The 16,987-nt window shown below is 35.0% G+C and overlaps 1 protein-coding gene across 2 annotated transcripts in view; it reads right to left on the reverse strand.

The window, feature by feature from the left end:
• Positions 1–805: 805 nt before the first annotated feature.
• The window catches only part of Lrrcc1 (leucine rich repeat and coiled-coil centrosomal protein 1), a 33,560-nt gene continuing 17,378 nt past the window's right edge, over positions 806–16,987 (reverse strand). Inside the window, exons 13-19 of one of the 2 annotated variants that reach the window (XM_005066803.4) lie at positions 16,561–16,746; positions 14,971–15,145; positions 13,980–14,143; positions 13,318–13,526; positions 13,093–13,230; positions 12,280–12,415; positions 806–1,050 (exon numbers count right to left, since the gene is read on the reverse strand). In XM_005066803.4, the coding sequence (XP_005066860.1) occupies positions 1,027–1,050; positions 12,280–12,415; positions 13,093–13,230; positions 13,318–13,526; positions 13,980–14,143; positions 14,971–15,145; positions 16,561–16,746 (1,032 nt within the window). In that variant the 3' untranslated portion in view covers positions 806–1,026. Of the gene's footprint in view, positions 1,051–8,592; positions 9,499–12,279; positions 12,416–13,092; positions 13,231–13,317; positions 13,527–13,979; positions 14,144–14,970; positions 15,146–16,560; positions 16,747–16,987 lie in introns of those variants that run through there. The other variant, XM_005066801.4, reaches the window with a different exon arrangement.

Below are 16,987 nucleotides of genomic sequence, written 5' to 3' on the forward strand. Positions count from 1 at the left end.
AAAGAATCTAAAATGAAATGAAAAGTTCGTACAACGACCTAGATAATTTTATACTAAGCAAATCAACAAATTTTACAAATACTGATTATAAGTGTTCGAGATTTTAATTAAGGAACATTCTGCTATGTGTGCTAGGTAGAAATTAACGTGAAATAATTTCTAAAACAATTTATGTGTGTCTTATTTAGGTCAGGCTGTCATACTACACCATAAACTGGTTGTTTAAACTATAAAAATGTATATTCTCACGATTCTGGAGGCTACAAGTCTAAGATTAAGTCATAGGAATTGCTGAGTTCTAGTCAGGAGTCTCTTCCTAGCTTTGTGGATGCTGGATTTTTGCAATGTCTTTCATTTGTATTCCTCTTCTTACAAAGGCACACATGCCGCCATTAAAACGTCTACTGATAATGAATGATCTCCTAGTCTCCAAATGACATAAGTGAGGAAGGAGTTGGGGGCTTAGAGTTTTAAAAGGTTAGTTTTGGGGAAGCAAGCATACATTACTTTTATCACAATTATCTGGGTAATTTTGTAGACACATTTTTATATACTAATTTAGATATTTTAAAAAGACCAATATGACTATTGACCTTAAACTTTTGATTAGTAGTTGTTCAAAGTTTTCACAGTGGACTTTTCATTAGTTTAAATTTGCTGGCCTTCAAGTATTAATGCATTAACAAATTAGCCAACATTTTAATTAGCCATAAAAAATCTTTTGTGTTTTGTTGTCTGATATTCTAAAATACAAAATAATTACACTGGTTTCCCAAATCTCAGAGAGAAAACTGTTATAAATGTAGACTTTTGCCTTTATTCTTTTATTTGTTGTAAAAACATTTTATAGATGTAAAATTTATACACAATTCAGTCTTTTAGTGTGGGTTGTAATATATAGAGCTGTGCAACTGCCACCAGCATAATCACACACAGAACAATAAATGGCGGTGCTTGAGTCCAAGCCCTCAGAAGCACATCCGCAATTGAGATGAGAACATGACCTGGAGGGGGTGTTTTTCAGTCTCAGTCCTCACGTGCACAGTCACCCTGCGAACAATGAACAGCACAGTGAAAAATAATGATGTTTCTTTTTCCCCAAACATTGCTGAAAATGAGAGCGATGGTGAAAAGTTCTTTTATTACTGCTGGATCTTTTTGAGATTTCTGCTCATTAAAAACCAGAAAACAAATAACCTTTAAGATGCTACTGGTCACTAATTGCACACTGTTCACTTAACAGATACTAGGTGATTAAAACATCATGCTTTTTGTTTCAATCGGCCTTTGATTTCCATGCCTTTTGGTTATGAAGAATGATTGATTACTACACATGTATGCCTGCCTTTTTGGAGGAAAACCTCAGAACTCTTTACCTCAGATCAGTGTTCCAACCAGATTGGCTAGCTCCAAGGCAGATTTTTGCGCACTTGCTAGTCCATTGGAACTAACTTGTATTTCACTGACCAGTGGAGCACCATTTCCATGTCAGCAATCTTTCAACAAATTTAGGCTAATCACATAGATTTGTAGGACAGACATTATGATGTGCTATAATACTGAATAAGTTTCAATACATTTTGGAAAATAACTGCAATTCAGGACTGGGTAGAGTGGCAAGTATTTGATGATGAAAAGAATAATTTATGAGGTCACAACTAATTGGATTTAAACCATGTAACATTTGTAGGAAATCACATGTGTCATTTTCATATATATAGGATAAATTAAAAATATGTCCTGTTTTGTCATAGTAAATGTTTAAGAAAATACAAGTTTGTATTTGATGATGGGAGTGCTTTGGATTGAACCCAGGGCCCTATGCATTCTAAGTAAGTGCTCCAGACACAGCTGAGTGAGTTTTAAATGAACAGTTCTATTCAATGGTCAAGAATAATTGCAACTTTCAACTGTTAGGCTGTTAGATCTCCTTTGAGCTAACAGTCCATCAAAAGCTTCTATATTAGCCATTTTACCTCTTCGTAGTAATTTTTCTAACACCAGATTTGGTTATTTTTCCTTTCAAATACTTATACAAACATCTACCTGCTGCATTTTCTACATTTAAGAAGTGTAGTTAAAACATATTTCAAGGGCAGTTAATTTTCTTATGACACTGCTCATAGCACGCACGCACGGCACAGCAATGTAACAGATAATGCAAAGGGCCTTTTGAAAGTTTGTATCCTGTAATTACAAACAGCAAGTACAGATTGTATTTAAACCCATAATTTGCACAGAGTAGAATGAGTTTCAGTCTTATACTCTTCTGTTTTGCCAAAGAGCATACACAATAATATGTAATACAAAAATATTGTCCTGGAAGAGTGGCATTGAGGATGTTTTCCATTTTGACATCAGTTTTTAAAGGTAGTATTCAAAGCAATGGTTTTATCAATACATTCACATACATATTATTTGAGTCTCCATTCTCTCTTCTCGTTTTATTCTCTCCCACTGCTCTTCTTGTACCACCCCTTCTACAGTTGTTTCTTTCTTCCCCTTAGTCCTTCTGCATTACTGAATGCACTACATCACTTTATTTCCTGACCCCTGCATCTATCTGTTCATTACCCTCATCATGAAACATGACTTACAAATATACATGCACCCACAGAAACATATAAATGTATATGTAGTTTGAAATTTAAATCTTGCATATGAGAGGAAATGCGATATTTTTCAAGTCTGTTCCATTTTGCTTAACAATGATTCTAATTATTTCAGTACAAACGTCATTTATCTTTATAGCTGCATAAAATTCCACTGTGTTTATGTTTTCCATATTTTCCTTTCCTTCTGTTGATGGGCAGCTAGACAGGTTCCATTTCCTAGCTGTAGTGAATAATATAGCAATAATCACTTGTATGATATGTTCACTTAAGTGTCCTTTGGGTATATATCCAGGAGTGTACAACCGTATTACGTGGCAGGAACCTCCATGCTTGACATCCAAAGTGCTTGCATGAGAATGCATTCCCTACCATCGGGAAATTAAAGTTTCCTCTTCCTAGCACCCGTCTCATCTCCTTATCACCAGCATTTGCTCTTTTTCTTGAGGATAGCATTCTGACATCTACCTGCTGCATTTTCTACATTTAAAAAGTGTAGTTAAAAGATATGGACTAGCAAAGCAGTTTTATAATTCCTTCATGGCGAAGGATGTTGAACACATTTCAGGTACTTATTGGCTATTTAGCCCATTTATTGATCAGATAATTAGAATGTTTTGATGCTAAATTTTTGTAGTTCTTCATATATCTTTCATTTTAACCCCCTAATACCCAGTTGGAAAAGCTTTTGTTTTCTTTTATAAGCTGTCTTTCAATTACTCTGATGGTTGTCTCTTTGGCTGTGATGAAGCTTCTTAATTTCATGCAATTTCTATTTATTAATAAATCTTGGTGTTATTTCTTCTACTATTTTCAGAAATCCTTGCCTCTATACCTTGAGATGAATTATCTATGTTTTTTCTCTGGAAGTTTCAATGTTGTAGATTTTACATTAGGCCTTGATCCATTTTTTAATTGATTTTGTGTGGGAGAGTTGATATTGACATACTTTCTTCTACATTCATAAATCCAGCTTCCCCAGCAGCATTTGTTACATGATGATAAAAAGGCTGTTTCTTCTCTAATGTTTAATCTTGAGAGCTTTATCAAATGTTAGGTGGTTTTAGCTCTGGGGACTTACTTCTGAGTCCTCTGCCCTGTTTCTTTGGTCTCTGTTTATTTTCATGCCAGTGTTATGCTCATTTGTTACTAGGCTCTGTAATGTAAATGGTTATCATATTGGGCATATTGGGCATTATGCATCTTGCATTGTTCCTGCTAAGGATTGCTTTAATTATTGGATAGGGGCTGTTTTGAATCTGTAGACTGCTTTTGGTAGTATAGTCATTTTTACAGTATTAATTCTTCCAATCCTCCAGCATGATCTTTTGATCTTCTAGTGTTTTCACTTATTTCTTTAGTATCTTAGTTTTAACTGTATAGGTATTTATACAATTAGACCTGACTCAATTTATTCTATACTCTTTGTGGCATGGAAATTTTAAAAACTGTATGGTATTTGTGTACATGCATACACCTGTATATATGGAGGTCAGGGAATAACTTGTGAGGATCAATTTTTTTTCTTCCACTATGCGAGTCCAGGATCAAACACAGGTACTCAGGTTTAACACCAAGTGCCTTTACTTCCTGATACATCTCACCAGCTCAGCAATGAGAGTTTTGATTCTCACCCTCACTAGCATAGTGTTTATGACCTGAAAAGTGAAGCTTGAAGCCATACATATTCATGTATAGAAATGATATATTGACATATAAAGAAATCTAATTTGTTATAACAAAAAAATCAACAATATACTGGAGGGGCTGGAGAGATGGCTTGGCAATTAAGAGCACTGGCTGCTCTTCCAAAGTCCCTGGGTTCAAGTCCTAGCACCCACATAGCAGCTCACAACCTTCTTTAACTCTAGCTCCAGGGCATCTAATACCCTTTTCTGGTATTCATGGATATTGGGCACACACATTATGCATACATACAGGTAGCTAAACATTTATACATGTGAAATAATAATAATAAAAAAAGAATCTGTTTAAACTCCAGCGGTTTGTAAGTCTATTCTTGTGGATAAAATGGAAAATCAGATTGTGGTCACTTAATGAAGATGGTGTTATTGAGACCTGTCTCTAATCCCTAACAGTAAGTATGGCTACTGGGCAGCAGAAAGAAATTTCCAGCAGAAGGAAATATTACAAATAATTAGGGTCACCCTATCATTCCCATTCTTCCATATCTGCTTTTAGAGTGGAATGCCCATATATGGTAAGTCAGATGAGTTATCCAGATTTCTTGATAAAGTTTGTCAACTGAACCATTACCACAGTGTTGCAACTTTGTTTTTTTACCCCACTATAGGTGCATTTCTCTATTATTTGTCACAGATATTTTACTTGTCTTATAATAATAATATTAATCTTAAGACATTTAGCATTGGCCATATCAGTAATGTGTAAATGGTACTAGAGTTGGGTTCCCAGACAAAATGTGAGGAGTTAAACAGTTGTCCTTGAAAACATTCAGGACCTTGCCCCATACACAAATGTATTGGGATTCCCAAGGATAACAGGAAGAGGGTTATCTTTGCTAGTTATTACACAAATGATTCAACTAGACCTTTGAATCTAACACCTCAGTTTTCGGGCTTGGCAGTTTGGGAAAGTGAATCATAGCTTTGGAAATTTGGTTAGTTGCATGTATAAGATCCAAGTTGGAATGTAAGTACATATTAGAACCCAAGTTCATAGCACAATATATAAGTTCAAAGATCACTAAATTTAGTTGAGGTACTTTTAAGTCAAGAATTTAGATCCAAAGATAATTGCTGGATAGAGTTATTGTAGAATCCCCTAGGTTCATAAAACCAAATGATTTCTAAAACTTCTGATATTTCAGTGAATTATGACTTATCTGACACCTCCCACCCCCAACCAATGGGTAGTCGACACTGTTTGTTTCTAATCACATCATGATCTATATTGCTATTATGAACTTAACCATTCCATTTTTTTCTTCTCAAATATAGGGGAGCCCAGTACTCTGTCACAAAGCAGAAATGGTGTACTTAGGATTCCCTGTATGGTAATAATTAAGCCGGGTTCATGGAATGTTTACCTCCGTAGAGCATTATTCTCCATATTATAGCACTTATGTTGACAAATCTGAGCCAACCCAATCCTGAGCCTACCATCAGACAGAAAACTTATGAATGCATAAAACTGGAAGTGTAAGGCATTGGTTCAGATAAGAATTAGACTTACTGTCAGCTACCATTTCAATTCATGGATTATGTTTAATTGAGTATCATAGAAAAAAACACAACAATTGCATATAATACCATCCATCTGGCATATCCAAATGCATACAAACACGCCTTGACCTCAAGCAGAAATATATTTCCCTGATATTTGAAATAGTAGCAAAGGTAGAATCAAAAGGATGAGCTATATTATACTGCAATGACAATCTACAAAATTCAAACATCATTTACACTAAATTCTTATTGAACAGAACCAATTGTACAGCCTATCCAACCATAATCTAATCACACAAATAGACCAAGATATGATTTGACAACTAGCACTACTAATGACATTTGTGATCTGGGTGGCAGAAAATACTGTTCTGGCAAACTGCTCTACCTACCAGAAAAAGCCACTATATGTGACTATATCTGCAGTGAAAGCAGGCAAGTTAGTTAGACAGCTATACAGAAACTCCAGTAGAGCTCTAAAGGCTCTACTTAAGTTTCACAAGGCAGTGATAGGGAGAGAGTTGACATAAAGAGCAGATCTCTGCGCCAGTGCTTCCTCAAAGTGAACACACATTCCTATCACCCAGTGCTTCTGTTTAAAAGGCTGAGCTGGGGCCTTAGAATCTGAATGGCTGAAAAGCTGCCAAGTTATAGTGATTCTCTTGGTTCTCTGTACTTATGTTGAATAGTCAAGTTCTAATTGTGCTATTTTTCCAGAACACAATTAAAGAGCAACAGAAAATCAGTTTGCAATGTCTTCCTACATAATACAGACAGCAGAAGTAAACCATAAAGATCAACACTAGGAAGGTGATGTAACACAGTATAGACAGCGTATTAGTAAAGCGAAGGACACATAACATGTGGATTCCCCTTTTCATCTCTCTAGATGCCATTTTCTATTCCAGAGGGGATACGTAAGTACCTGAGTACTTTGAACTGGCAACAATGTAGAAAAATGACTTAACTAGGCCATACAATAAATACAGGAAAGAAGAACTACAAGTTTCTAATAATATAGATGATTTCAAAATAAAATGGGAAATTTCTAAGCAACATGCCTCTTGTCTTCTATGGTATCAGGAGACACCTTACAACAACATATTTATGAAATGTTTCAGCATCTGCTTTGTGGAGCTACAGTTTGACCTGATTTCTAGTCATTAACTGATGTTACCTGATAAATTGAGGTATGTTTATTGTGTCTATAGGTGTTTTCTTAGTGTTAGCTTGAACTACTCTTTCAAATAAACTCAATTCCTTTGGAAAGAAGTTTGGGGCTGGCTCTATGCAAACTTAACAGATTCTACTTCAGGTACTAGATGAAGACAGGAAGCCTTGGTCTGGGTCTTCTAAATCTACTTCTGCCAAGAGGTAACCTCTGATTTGTGACCCAGTTAAGTGTTAATAACTAGACTTGTAGCACTTTTGATGTCATAAATGGGTGATGGATGGAAGCCATAATACAGCCTAATAACTTGTAGAAGCGATGAATAACCCTAACAGCTTGTCTACTCTGGTGACATTACATCCCTTGGCCAGAAGCAAAGAGAAGAAAGCTGACTTGCCCACACTCACAAGCATCTAGTGGAGTCGCAGTGCTGAAGATGCACTGTTCCTCCTGCATACTGCCAAGGCTTTTGCTATTGTTACTGAGTTTTTGTTGAATAACTACTTCTTCAATTGCTGTATCTAATTAGGACAACTTCTAAAGTTTTAAACCACTTTGACCATCAGGATTATTTTCTGGGAAGGAAGTCAGTAAAGCCATGTTGCCATTCAAATGTGGGGCCTCCAATGTGGCTTTTTGGTTTCCCTACTTGAGTTCCCTGGTGACTGTGTGTATGCCATCATGCCTAGCTTTGGCATTATAATGATTTGGAGGGGGTATAGTTCATCCTCTAGTGATGGTTGTGTGTGAGCACTAATCATTTTTACTTTAATAATATGAAAAAATGCCACTATAATATGAACAAAACATACACTACAGGTACCAAGCTTCTGCTTTTTTCTGATATCTTCTATGGCATAAATTTAACAAATGTAATTTCTGTCAGCTGGCCAAAATTTTATATACAAATTTATCCACATAATTACTTTTTAATCATTCCTTCAGTGGGTTGTCAGGTATAATTTCCTTTCTACCTTAGTTTCTTTAGCAACTTTCTTAAAGTGGGTTGACTGACAATGTGTTTTGAAGGTTTTCATTAATCTACGAATATCTTTATGTCAGTCATTTTGAATTCTTTCCAACCTGTATTGTTCATGATGAGGCCTTTCCTTTTCCTTCCCAAATTTCTCCAAGTTTGGCTGACATTTCTATGGGTTAAATCTTTTTAATCATGATTTTTTGATAAAAATTTATCTGTATTTAAAGTCAAAGTTAGTCAGTTTTCAGCTATTCTTTATTTTGTTTCCAAGATGCCTATTATATATGTTGTGTATCTGACATTGGCCCACAGACTGCAGTATGTAGCTCAACTATAAGAAAAACAGAAGACCTTCCTTTCAGGAATACTTAAAAGATTATTTGAGTTCCATTTCCTTTTTAAGATTTAGTTTACTGCCGGGCGTTGGTGGCTCACGCCTTTAATCCCAGCACTCGGGAGGCAGAGGCAGGCGGATCTCTGTGAGTTCGAGGCCAGCCTGGTCTACAGAGCAAGTTCCAGGATAGCCTCCAAAACAATACAGAGAAACCCTGTCTCGAAAAACAAAACAAAACAAAACAAAAAAGAAAAAAAAGAAAAAAAGATTTAGTTTACTAACGACCCTAGTTTTCAAATGTGTTATATTTACTTCTCTCAGAAATGGCAGGGGTAGGGACATATATTTTCCAATGTAAGAGGTGACAACAGAGAGCTAGCAGTACAAGATATGTTAGGAAATGAAAGGAGTGTTTCCAGCTGCCCAGTCAGAAGTCTCTTCATGAAGTGACTGAGGGTGTGAATGGAGGTAGACTGCAGTGCTCTTCTGGATAAGACACTATTTATAAAAGTACAGATGCCACCTTTAATGGGACAAAGCAGCAGAAAAGAGGAAACTAAGTCATGAGGAGATTCCTACACCTGCTTTCTGAATGACAACACATTTTTGGTTTTGTTTTTTAATCATATAATCTTTAAGTATTTTTAGCTACATGTTATAGACACTTTAAAAGAACAGATCTACGTCAACTAAAGGGCAACCTACAAATATAATTAGTTCTGCACTAGCACAAGGTTAATAACATTGATTATTTTTATCTCCTATTCTAACTTTCCTTTACAAGTCTGCAAATAAATGTGTAATTACCAACAAGGTACAAACAGCACAAAGACAAGAAAAAGTGCTTTAAGTCTAGTTATTATGATAGATCCTTCTAATATATATAATTATCAAGTTTATTATAAAAAACCTACACATACAATATTTCAAGTCTCTTAAAATAAATTCATAATGAAATGTGTAGAAAGAGACATTTCAAAGTCATAGCAGTTACTACTGTTACAGTATTTAATCATTTTTACAATAGGTTTGTTGGTCCATTTCAATTAAAATTTTTTTTCCCACCAACATCACATTTCTTTCTGAATTTCACTTAGAGCACAAGCAAGTTGCTTAATTTTTCCTTCCAATACTTTTTTGTTCTTGCATGTTTCTTCCAGAAGTCCTCGCATTTCTTCTTCAACTTGTTGAACCTAAACCAATGTATACATTTTACATTTTAATTTTCTAAAAAAAAAAATTAAGTGCATTTTGAAAAGTCAATGATGTATTTTGTATACTCTATAGTTTGTGATTAATTAAATGAAGTTAGTAAGATGCAACTTTTTTCAAATGATAAAATGGAAAAGTATATAAAGTACTTTCATGTGTATTACCTATTTAGTTCTCTCCTGAAAAAGATAGAGCAATGTGTTTTAACTGTAGCTTGAGGTTAGAAAATGTGAAATTCCTGTTTAACGGAGAGAACAGAAACCCATTTTCTGATTCCATTATCCCATTGCCCTAAGCTGCCTGTCAATGCCGAGTTCAACTTAAACACCCATCCCTTAAATATTTCCAATTCACATAACTTCCCTCCCAAAGCAATCACTTCAATTTGGTCCCTCCAGCATTTTAAAAAGTTCTGTTGGGGTTTTGTCTTTCACCTTTGAAGTATAATTTTATCATTCATTCTTAGCCCCCATTCACCTAAGACTCCTATATTGCATAGAACAGATTTCTGCTTGATAGAATATGCAACTCACCATGTCTGACACAGCTACTACGACCACTTTTTCGGCCAAGTCATTCTTCATCCTCTTAATAGAGCTCCTAATCTCTATTCTCTTAGAAAATGACCTTTCCTAATTTATTTTAATTTTTTAGATTTATTTTATTATTTTATGTGTATGAATGTTTTGCCTACATATATGTATGTTTACCACAATCATGCTTAGTGCCAGTGAAGGTCAGAAAAGGACACTGATCCCATGGGATTAGATTTACAGCTGGTTGTGAGCCACCATGTGGGTGCTGGGGTTAAAGCTTGGGTCCTTCAATTGCCTAGTGCGCTCAGCCTCAGAGCCAACTCTTGAGCCCCAACCTTTCCTAATTTGAATTGTTTCCTGTCTGTGATACCTTGGGATCTGTACACTTCCTGTGCCTGCTTATTTCAAGCTCTGGTTCTATTTTTCTAGCTTACTTTTACATTAAAAGTAATTTTGTTGCTTTAGTACACAAGGCAGAGTTATGTCATTAGAGCAGAGACTGTGGATGACTCATATCATATTCCAGGTGGATGGAAGGACCCACTTAATCTTATAATAAGGAGCCAATCGGTGATTCCAACTCTATCAGGATCAGGTAGAATTTAGCATCCATTCTGTTCTTTTCAGAGGCTTGGGAACAGCAACTGATTTCTTAGTTAAATGGTAGAGATCTTCGGGATGATCAGGAGCAAGGCCTTTGGACTTAAGAATTCTCAAGAACTTATTACATCATGAAACAGACTTGTGCAGCACCAGGGAGTCCCTCAGGATCATCCTGAAAAGAGAGGCTTGTAACTTCTAACACAACACAAACTTGAACATGTGGTAAACCTCAAGAAGCAAGGCTCTCCTGAGTTTCCTATCTGTCAGAAATCAACAAAAGAAAGCAATTCTTCAACACTTGACCAAATCATGTTGGTAGTAGCTCCAACATTATACTTTCAGCCAAAAGCCTAATTTGTGTTTTATTTGGTATTGCCCACAGTACCCTTGTATCATGTTAAATACCTAAAATTGCCACTGACTTCATTCAAGTGGCATAACTTGGTCATTATGCCCTAAACTATTAATTATATAAGACCATTCTCCCTTTTTAGGATCCTAAGAGTGATTCTATTTAATCACATTCTAATTGAGAATGACTGTGCCTTTGTCTCTTAAGACTTATTTATGTGTGCCCATGTTGGTATATGTCTGGATGGGTATGTGAATGTGAGCTCAGGCCAGATTAGGGCACTGGATCCCTCAGAGCTGGAGTTACTGGCATTTACATGGTATGGCAATCTGGCTTTTGTTATGTGGGTAATAGTATCAGAACTCTGGGCCTCATGATTGCTCAGTGTTCTTACAGCTGAGCCATCTTTTCCAGCCCCTCCCTCCATTTCTGGAGGGATGACTTTCTGTTTAGCCTAGCCTGGCATGAACATTTCATGTTCCTGCCACATCTCAAATATTGAGAATACAGGATAAGTATACACCACCATGCTTTCCGTTCTTCAATGCTTTTTGGTTGCTTATTTCTTAATCTTGTATACCTTAGCTTTTGCTTGCTTTTTCATACTACTTGAAAAACAACGAAAAGGTTTTTGTTGTTGTTGTTGTTTCCAGACAGGATTTGTCTGTGTAGCTTTGGAGTCTGTCCTGGAACTCACTCTGTAGACCAGGCTGGCCTCTAACTCAGGAGATCTAACTGCCCCTGCCTCCCAAGTGCTGGGATCAAAACCACTGCCACCACTGCTAAACTAATGAAAAGTTTTTAAGTATCTTTGAATCTCATGGATCTCAACAGATGGTCCTATCCGAATATTTGTGTGACTGTTAAAAGTATCTTGGTCTGACCCATTATCTTACTCAGTAAAGCACCTGATGTCTGATTCGGTGACAACAGAGACTCATTCTCATCAAGATGACAAAGCTCATTGACTTAAACCAATGAATAGGTAAGGGATTGCTGAGAACTTTCTCAAGGCAGTAATAGACTGCATTCATACTTTCCCTTGCCATGACCAAAGGATGTTCACGGGAGACTGCCAAGATCATGGACCATGAAAACTTACTACTACTCAGTTCACTAGAGTTATTACCTATAAGTGACGGCTTTGACAATATCTTCTTTAGTAGTTATATCATTAAAATGTGCACCCTCTTCTCTTTTAGTTTCCAAATATCTAATTTAACCATAAACAATTAATATTGATTATTAAAGTAAATCTTAACTCACAGTACCTTTAAATTCGCACAATCAATATATTTCTGCTTCTCATTTGCTAGTTGTATTATTTCCGCTTGGTGAGCTTCAACAATTGCATCAACTTGTTTTTTAAAGGCATCGTCCATGCTTTGAAGCTTTTCTACCGCATCCCTTTAAAAAGAAAAGTAGACAATATCCCTAGGCATATGGGTACACAGAGAGATTAAACAGGCTTTTTCTTGGGTGCTGTGAGAAGTCATCTGCATACTCTGTTATTAATAATACTCTGCACCTTGAAATCAAAACCAGCCATTAAATTGCAATACCTATTTTTCAGAGTTTCAATTTTATAAATTATTTTAAAATATTTATATATTACAAGGTTAATTCTTATTTCCCACTGAATATTTTTTTAGAATGAAACCAAAAGTGGTAGTTAGCTACACATTTTCTTTGATCTCCTTTAAAACCATTTCTCTTGCTAATTGCAATTTAAATCTACACTGCTCTTGGCAGTCAAATGACTGGTCTGAGTTCCATTTACATCAAGCAAGATTTTATTCAGATAGTGACAGTAATGTTAGTAATAAAATGCCCATATAGTAATAATTACTATATTTTAGGCACTATTCTATAGGGAGAAACATGTTTCTATAAATTCATAATGAGTTATGGAGGGAGAACTATTACTTTATATTTTATAGATGGTATGAAAATAATATTTTAGCTCATTAATTATACCCTCCATATCTTTGGTATTTTCTTTCTTTCTTTACACGAATTTCACATATGCCAGTGTAGTATGTATGCTTAAACAAGTCCCACATCCTTCATGACTTAATGCTTACTTTTGTAGCTCAAGACTTTTGTCTCTCTCTGCTGTAAGTTTCCTTTCCTTGTTTTCAAATTTTTCTTTTACTTCTTTTACTTGTGTTTCAAGATGAGTGAGTAGTTCTCCTTTATCATGCCATTTCTGATTTAGTGTGCTAAGAAGATAAGAAATATTTAAAATTAAGTGAGGAACATGAGATCATTAATCTAAAGCTCTCTCAGTGGCAAGTATTATACAATACCTGTAAGCTTTTCTGATTTCTTCAAGTTCTAATTCCTTTGTTTTCAACTGCTGTTTTAGTTTTTCCTTTCTCTCATTGTGTCTTTCCAGTTTTTCAATTACATTATCTAGTTGTGAACATTTTTCATTAAGTTGTTCTTGAGTACACTTTTCTATGAAAACGATCTTTTCTTGAAGTAATTTGATTTGCTCATCTTTTTCTTGTAAACACTTAAAAAAAAACCAGTAATTTACTTTAGATGTTGCATATGGTACAAGTTAAGACCTAAAAATATACTGAACATAAAACATTAAATTTTCTTGTGATTCCTAATCTTTTACTGATATCTCATATTTTGTTATTTCAAAGGCAATAATAAGCCAGTCACAGTGCCACATGTCTTTAATCCTAGCGCTGAAGGCAGTGACAGGCAGATCTGTGGGTTTCAGGCTAGCTTGGTTCCTAGCCAGCCAGCAATACATAGACCTTGTCTCAAAAAAACAGTTAAAAACAGATCAAAGTAAAATTCAAGTTAATAGCTATCAGATGGTACTTTTAAGGGCAAGATGAGAAACTTTAAAAGAAAACATGATATTCTTTCTCTAAGTTCAGGATCACAAATATAAATTATTATTTTTCAGAACTGCCACCAGCCTTTTCCCAAAAGAAAATATTAAACTTACATCTTTTAGTTTTCTGATAGTTTCAGTTTGGTCCTCAATGATTTTGCACTTTATTCTCAATGCATCACCGTCACTTTCATGGGCTTTTCTCAGAGATTCATTTTCTCTACATAAACTTTCAAGTTGGGCTTCTAACTTCCCACGACTCTGGGGTACTGACGAGCCTAAGAAACAATTACCAGTTAGAAACTTAATACACCTTGGGGATTTTTGTCCTCTATGAAAACCTAATAAGGTGAAAAAGAGAAAAATATTACTTAAGATGTAAGGCATACAACAATCCAAATCAACAGGACAGAGAAAGCCTTCTAAACATTTCATCTGTTTGTAAACCCTGTATAGGTAAAATGAAGCAAACACAATCACATTAGAAATTACTATAGAATGAATAAGCAATGCTTTACTTTGACCAATATCTAATGATTCATAACTTTTAAGCTATCTGTAAATGTCTAGACAGAGTATTTATTTTCTTATGCTGTAAAACAATCAGAAAGGGAACAAGACCAAGGATTTACCTAAAAACTAGTGGTTTTCATTCATGCACAATTTTACTCCTATCCATGCAAAATACCGTAAATGTCACAAATATGGATGCTTTTACTATTAATATGGAATAGTATCACCACAGTATCCCATGAAAATATACAATTTTAATGTTTTTACTTGTCAGTGAAAAATAAATTCAAATAGAAAACTAAAAGTATCAAAGCTACCATTCCCTCAGCTGCTCTTTTCTCAGCCTCTGGAGCAGCAGCAACTAAAGGCATGTACTTCTGTGTCTGACCACTTTAACAACTTAACTGCTGAAATGATTGTTTACTTCCAGAGGCATAAGCTCCTGTGTGGCTGCGAAATGAGCATTTTCCTGCCAGAAAAAGTACTGCCTTCATCTTAGCACTGGGAGGCAGGGAACCACCTTTTCACCCCAATATCCAGATGCATAGATTTCACACAATAGATGTTTTCCATGTGAAAACTTCAGACGTACCTGGATGTACCAGTTCGTGTCCCCACACTTTTCTTTCTGTCCTTAAACCATAAATCAGCGACTCCTTGGCTGCTAGCTCAGAAATAAGCTGGGTTTTTTCATGCTTAAGAATCTCTATCTGGATGCTCTTCTGCTTGTCATCTTCAATTAAAATTTCAAGAGTGTTGATTTGGTTCTGTAGCCCCAAACACAAAATCACTAGTTACTGCACTCAGTTATGAACATTAAACACAAAATCACTAGTTATTGCACTTAGTTATGAACATTAAACACAAAATCACTAGTTACTGCACTCAGTTATGAACATTAAACACAAAATCACTAGTTATTGCACTTAGTTATGAACATTAAACACAAAATCACTAGTTACTGCACTTAGTTATGAACATTAAACACAAAATCACTAGTTACTGCACTTAGTTATGAACACTAAACACAAAATCACTAGTTACTGCACTTAGTTATGAACATTAAACACAAAATCACTAGTTACTGCACTTAGTTATGGACATTAAACACAAAATCACTAGTTATTGCACTTAGTTATGAACATTAAACACAAAATCACTAGTTACTGCACTTAGTTATGGACATTAAACACAAAATCACTAGTTACTGCACTTAGTTATGAACATTAAACACAAAATCACTAGTTACTGCACTTAGTTATGGACATTAAACACAAAATCACTAGTTATTGCACTTAGTTATGAACATTAAACACAAAATCACTAGTTATTGCACTTAGTTATGGACATTAAACACAAAATCACTAGTTACTGCACTTAGTTATGAACATTAAACACAAAATCACTAGTTACTGCACTTAGTTATGAACATTAAACACAAAATCACTAGTTACTGCACTTAGTTATGAACATTAAACACAAAATCACTAGTTACTGCACTTAGTTATGGACATTAAACACAAAATCACTAGTTACTGCACTTAGTTATGGACATTAAACACAAAATCACTAGTTACTGCACTTAGTTATGAACATTAAAACTATCTACGCTGCACATTTTTATTAAAGTACCTCTTTCTTTTTATATCTTATGAAAAAGTGCTCTTTAAGCAATTAAAAAGCAAACACTATCAAAATTTATATCAAAAGTTTTAAGACACACATTATAAAATAAAATGCCAACATCTAAGGCTTCATTCTAAAGTTGTTTTACTCTATAATTGTTAAGAGAAAAACTGAACCTACAATTTTTTAAATTTCTCATAAAATATTTAACAGTCTATAACTTACTTTCCACAAGTTGAGTTCTTAGGTGAAATAGCACAAGCATTAATGCACATGAATTTAAAAACCACTGAGGTTAATTGTATCAGAAACTATCACTACCACCACCATTCAATTAATGTGGTAATACAAGTGGTGTTTTTCAAACCTTAACACCTTTTGAATATCACTTCCCCAATTTTTGTTATATCAGTGTACAACTGGTAACACCTTCAGATATTTTGATGAAGGCAACATCATCTAAGAAATCATTAATTTTATCAGGCATATGTCCCTCATGAACATCACAATGGATGGCTAATATAATCTCCAAGGAAACGACACTTCGGATTCTTGCCTGTAAATTTGCTGCTGCTTCCTGTTTCAATTTGGAGACTTCTGAGAGTTTTGTCTTTTGTTCCTTCACCATACAGGTCAAATCTTTAATTAAAGAGGATGATTCATTTTCTTTGCGTTGAGCCCAAATAAGAGCATGTTTGCTCTTGGCTAACTCAGTTGCAACATCTTCAAAACCATCTTGAACCTGTATTTCAAAATCATACCATAAACAGGGGCTTCCTATCAGAAACAGTTTACCTTTTTCATTTTAAAACCTTGAGTTTTAGCAAAACAAAACTCAGACGTAGCTTGTTTCAATTTACTAATTCCCAGAAGATTAAACCTAGACCCAGGGAGTTTACTCCTCATTTGTCCAGTTACCCAGGAAATTAACTAATGAATGAATGTTAAGAACCAAGATTCTTTTGTATAACACATACTCACTG

The sequence above is a fragment of the Mesocricetus auratus genome, unplaced genomic scaffold (assembly GCF_017639785.1).
Source record: "Mesocricetus auratus isolate SY011 unplaced genomic scaffold, BCM_Maur_2.0 Super-Scaffold_6730, whole genome shotgun sequence".
In the NCBI taxonomy this organism is placed as follows: domain Eukaryota; kingdom Metazoa; phylum Chordata; class Mammalia; order Rodentia; family Cricetidae; genus Mesocricetus; species Mesocricetus auratus.